This window comes from Epinephelus fuscoguttatus, linkage group LG8 (assembly GCF_011397635.1).
Source record: "Epinephelus fuscoguttatus linkage group LG8, E.fuscoguttatus.final_Chr_v1".
NCBI lineage: Eukaryota > Metazoa > Chordata > Actinopteri > Perciformes > Serranidae > Epinephelus > Epinephelus fuscoguttatus.
In genome coordinates, this window is record NC_064759.1 from 1,966,379 (window position 1) to 1,972,028 (window position 5,650).

Here is a 5,650-nt window from a genome sequence, read left to right on the forward strand (position 1 = left end):
CCAACATTTGTCTGAAATTGTAACAGTGAGCCGAAGTTTTTGGAGAAATTCTCCAGGTTGATGTGAGGAATAACTCTGCAGGGGTCCAGAGACGTTTTCTAATTCCTCACACAGTTAATCACACGTCCACAGCTGATACACATCAGGTCTGATTTTGGGTCTTTTCTGCCCCCTGCTGGTTAAAGAAAGAACACAAGCTGCAGCTTTAAACGGCTGAAACTTTGATCCAAACTGTAGATGCTGTGTCATGAGGCCCGATGTCAGACTTCTGAATTATATTTCCGATAAGATAATTTAACTGAACTGAACTCAAACTGCCTGAACCTTGAAATGATTACAGAACAGCAAGATGAAATTTAAGTCTCTGTCAGGGCTGCAACAGTATATCCTGACATTCAATTTGATGGTTATCATACTGTGTACGTTTGCTTACGTAGACAGAAAATCTCTACATATTTTTAGTTATTTTTCTAAAAGGGGAGACTTTTTTTTTTTTTACACAAACTTCCATTTAAAAAAAGATCTTCAAGTTTCAAATATAGTAATAAACCGTTTATGGTCGGCAGCCTTTACTATCAAAAGAATCACCTTTGGCCAAAAGAATTTTTTAAAAATCCGCCTGGAACCAAACCACATGTTTGTGCCTCATAGCGTCAGCAACACGGCCTCATTAATCTAAATCAACATTCATTAATGTTTTAAAACACAGCAGCTTCTCTGCAGAGGCTGTTTATGGTTATTTGGTTCTTAAACTTTGCAGAGTCAGTAGTGAGAGCAAACTAATCTGTCCACTCACGAGGAAATTCTTTATTTTCCTCTGAGACGTTTTCTTTTTAGATTTGGAATCAACAGCCTCACTAAGGAGACTCAAACTTTAGGAAAAGGCACCAGGCTGTAGACGTGTGACGCACATAGTTGATGTAATGTTAAACTTTTTTTTTATTCCGTGTATGGGCTACACATTTATACAGCTGGAAAATACAAGACAATAACTGTGATTCATTTCCATATAATTTTTTGTCAAAGCCACAGAGAGCCACTAAAGAGGGGCCAAAGAGCCACATGTGGCTCCTGAGCTGCAGGCTGCCGACCTCTGGTTTAACCAAAAATAACCCTTCAGTTGTAACTCCTTTAAGGGTCGTTCTGACTGATAATAATAATAATTCTGTGAAACCGTGATATTTTCTGAGACAGTTATCGTACAGTTGCAGCCCTGCTGTCTCTGTAATGAAAAAACAGTTTAAAGAACGAGACTGACATGATTCTATCTTTCTCTTCTCGTCAACAAATCCCATTAATACACATTCATTCACTTCTATGAGTGAAGGAGATTCACACCTGAACTAATCTGCAAACTGTTTAAAACTCTGCCTGAACACTGAGATGAGGAGGGCAGAGCTCACTGAGTGTCTCTGCTCGTCACTGATCTCAACACCTGGTGGATGTGTTTTTACTTTAATGTGTTGCCGCTGCACAGAGTCTGCGCAGCTTCTCTGTGCAATGCTGCTGTTTTCTGTATTCATAGCAAACCGATAAAAACACCATAACGACGTGGAAAAACTTCCAGAAACCTTCTCTATAAACGAGCAGTGACGTGATGAGAGGATGAGGTGCCACATTTCAAGACAAACCCAACAAAACCAGCTGATGCGAGTAGATAAAACTAGCTGCTCTAAGTACAGAAAATATGATTTGCACTCTAATATAGAATCTTCCAAACCGCTCAAGTAAAAGTTTCTGTTTCTAAAGTCTCGCTATACAAAACAAAATATACATCTAATAAAAATACACTCTGAGAAGCTCTTCCAGGCCGACCAGCCAAAATCAAACCAGAAATAAAACCGAGATACACAGCTGGGGTCAGCTCGCACAGCAAAGGAACAAGTGAACCAGGCAGGAAGGAGGAGGAGGAGTGTGGAGAGAAGGAGGGAGCGAGGGAGGGACTGACCATCGGAGAGTTCAGTCGTCATCGCTGTCGCTGCCCGACTCGCTCAGCTGGAGGTCGTTTCCTGTCAAGACAAACAGGTGAGAACATAGTTTACTGACACTGAGGTGTTATCTGGATGTTGAACTGCAGCCTGAAGACTGACGATGTGTTGTTATTGGAAAAGGAAAAATGCTCATCAAACATTTAACTGATGTTCATCGTCTCTTCCTGATCCAGGCCGTGACAGCACCATCAGCAGGATCAGCAGGAGCAACGACTGCATGAGTCTTCACAGAATCAAAGATACTCACGGAGTGTGTTCATCAGCTGGTTGTTGCCCTGCTGCCGGTCGACTCCTCCGTTGGCCATGGGGAGGCGGTTCGGGGAGGTCTGGCTGAGTGGTCGGGGGGCGTCGTGCTCGCCGTCGCTGCTGCTGTCGTCGCCGCTCCCCGAGGCGCTGGCTGAGTCAGAGGAGCTGCTGCTGCCGCTGCTGCTCATCTGCTCGATCACCTCCACCTCCGCTCGCAGCTCTGAATACACAGAATAAAATGTCTTTATAGAAGTGCTGACTGATACTGTGCATTAATAAACACTTCAACAATGTCTACATCGAGCTCATAAATGCTGAATGTGGGATTAAAGTAAAGTGTTGCCTACAATAATACACTGTGTGTCCATGTGTGATGATGATGATGATGATGGTGGTCCTTGGCTCCTCCTTACCTCTCTTGATGTCATCGAGCTGCGGCTCTGGCGAGGGGTTATCTTTAGAGGGAGACGGGGAGGTCTTGACCCCGGCCCCCGGCTTGGTGGGGGCCCGGAACTGAGAGCTGGGCTGACTGGAGCGAACCGACTGCTGCTCGATGCGTGCCTGGATCTTACTGCTGCCCTCCGCCCTGAAACATACGCAGCAATCAGACGGAGCTGCTGTCAGTCCTCTCTGATTGTCTGCAGGTTCTCTCAGTCTCTCTGAGTCCAAACTGCAGGAACATCGTCTCACAGGAGAGTCTAAAAGTTTAATTTAATGATTTTCTGTCCCCCAAAATACTAATAATACACAGATGTTTTTTTGGCGTAGTAATAACCAGTGTCCAGAAGATGGAGCCAAAGATGTCAGTTAAGACCTTTGAATACACAGAACTGTAATGTACGGATGATGACACCGAAAACAGAGGCAACTAAATGACAAATTAGAAAAAGTGTGAAATTTTGAAGCTCAATAACAAAACGTCCCTGTGAGAAACAAGACAAAACTTTTCTGCTTCATGTTGCTCAGATAAAAACCTTGTTGCAAACCTGCGAGTATGAAGTTAACACAAATGAATCTGGACAGACGCTCAGCGGCCTCTCTGCTGCACTTTCCTCTGATTCATCATCACAATCACGTCTCACACATTCTCCAACCTTTGACCTCTCACCTGGTTTTCTTGACCTGGATGCTGCTGCTCAGCTTCTCCAGTACAAACTCCCCGGTGTCGTGGTTAATGATGAGCACGCAGTCCTTCTGGTACGGCCGCTTGTTTCCTTTGAACACCGTCATGGGAGGCGTGGAGCCCTGGAGGAACGACAGTAACCTGAACATGTAATGTGTGTGTGTCTGGTGAATTAATAATCAGGTGAAGATAAAATATTCGACTTCCTGCTCTGCTCTCTTCACAGACAGACTTCACTGCAGCAGGTTAAACCAGAGGAGACAGACAGACAGACAGATGGACGGACGGTCTCACCGGAATGTGAGGTAACGTGATGGTGACTTCGTCTCCTTTCCCGACTTGCAGCTCTCCCTCGCAGCTCGTGTCGATAGATGCTGGTTTGAAGTCATCTGAAAAGGAGGATTGTGGGTAAATGTTCATCAGAAAGACAAAAATCAGACGTCCCTGCACAGCAGTGTCACGGGGTCAGCGAGTTGGCGCGATACAGTGCAAAGGTTAGTACAGATATTAAGAATCAGATTATTAATTTTCATGCAGTGTAGCAAAGACATCACAAAAGAAATGTGTCATCAGTGTATTAGTGTTGCCTTCATGTGCATCATGGAAGAACCTGTTCACTGCTGGAGGGGAGAGTCTTATTAATGAGGAGAGGGAAAGTCATAACACGAGGAAACTGCTTGTGAAGCAGGAGAAATAAAGACACTCAGTGAAATTAAAGCTAATCTGAATCTGAATGAATTTAGTTTTCTACAGTATTTACAATTTAGATTCACACTGCAGAGCCTCACGTTGGCCTCAGATAACAAATTAAAGAGAGTGTAACAAATAAAGGCTCAGTGTCTCCATAGACTTCTATCACTCTCCTCCTGTAGTGATGTGGATGAAGTTAAACATGGAGCGACAACACTTTTCTTCTTCTGCTTTCAGGAGCCTTTTGAAAGTATTCAAACCTTTGAACTCTGAGCTCACTGGTGGGATTTCTTTCAAAAACATGGGGGGAAGGCAACTTGATAAGAAATGTTCCACAACCGCAAAAAAACAAAATAAAATAAATAAATGAATGCAGTTTTGTTTATTTTTTTAATTGGGAAAAAAGTGAAAACTGTATGTCTAATAATTATCATTATTATTATTATCAAAATTAAAAATCATGTTACAGAATTATTATAGTTTTTAAGCAGCAAGTTATTTTATTGTCCGTTTTCTTTTCTTTTTACTAATTTCTTGCAAATGTTTCGGGTCATTTCTTCTTCCATTGCTCGTTACCTTCTTCCCATGTTTTTAAAAGAAGTCCTGACAGGGGGTTAAACACTGATGGGAACGTGATCTGAGTGAACACCTACCCCTTAAACTATGACACATTATAATACAACAAACCACTTATCTAATCTGTTAGATAGAAACGTATACAGATGAAGACTTTGCACTGAACATATAAAACTCTGCACACAAAAAAAAACAATACATCTAAACACAACAACAACATGACTAAAAGACAAACAGGAAACACACAAAAAACACTCCACAGAATTCTGCAGATTTTCTTTTTAGATCACCGCTGAAAACAATTTAAAAATTTGGTAAAATTAAAAAACAAACAACATAAAAAAGTAACCCTCACACTGCAGCCACCCCTCTCCTGTAATAAGTAGAGAACGGTCCCTAAGCAGTAACATACTTTCACCACTTTCTACTCCTTCACATAAGAATCAATTTTACCAAAACACATATTGATAATAAGTGGTAATATTCCCATTTATCCATAACTGTCTCAAAATCAAATTATTCCAAAATGATGATGTAATGTTGGAGCGGTGGGTATGACGATACTTTTCTATGCAAATTAATTCATTTGCTGATCCACATAATTGGCTCAGTTACGTAAGAGTCATCCTCCCTGTCCATGTGAGCCCACTGATCCCAGAGCAACAGTTCATTTAACGCTCCGACGACAAACTTTGTTTTTAACACGTGAAAGATTAAAGGTTTGTTTTTCCACACTCACATCTGATGGTGTGAAATGAAGACTTTGGCCTCTTCTCAAAGCTCTCCCCGAGCTTCAGGACGTGTTCCTCTTTGTCCAGCAGCGGGTTGGTGCTCCCGTTCATGGCTCCGTCTGTTGGGAACTGTTAGTAACTCACATGGATGTCAAATAATCCACAGAGCCGAGCGACGTCCTCAAAGTTCAGGGCGACCAGAAGAAGAAACCAACTGTGAGACAAAGTTAGCCGACACAAGCTAGCTGTTAGCAAAACATCCCTTACGTCACCCGGTCACTCCTCTTCCGGTT

At 42.4% G+C, this 5,650-nt stretch overlaps 1 protein-coding gene across 1 annotated transcript; it reads right to left on the bottom strand.

Moving 5' to 3' along the window:
• Window positions 1–1,472: 1,472 nt before the first annotated feature.
• On the bottom strand, window positions 1,473–5,615 carry eaf1 (ELL associated factor 1). The gene is made up of 6 exons (XM_049583074.1): window positions 5,366–5,615; window positions 3,655–3,749; window positions 3,346–3,482; window positions 2,651–2,823; window positions 2,239–2,457; window positions 1,473–2,009 (listed from the first exon to the last, which is right to left on the bottom strand). Exons 1-6 carry the CDS (start codon window positions 5,466–5,468, stop codon window positions 1,960–1,962), a joined length of 777 nt encoding a protein of 258 aa, XP_049439031.1. The 5' UTR covers window positions 5,469–5,615; the 3' UTR covers window positions 1,473–1,959.
• Window positions 5,616–5,650: the final 35 nt, after the last annotated feature.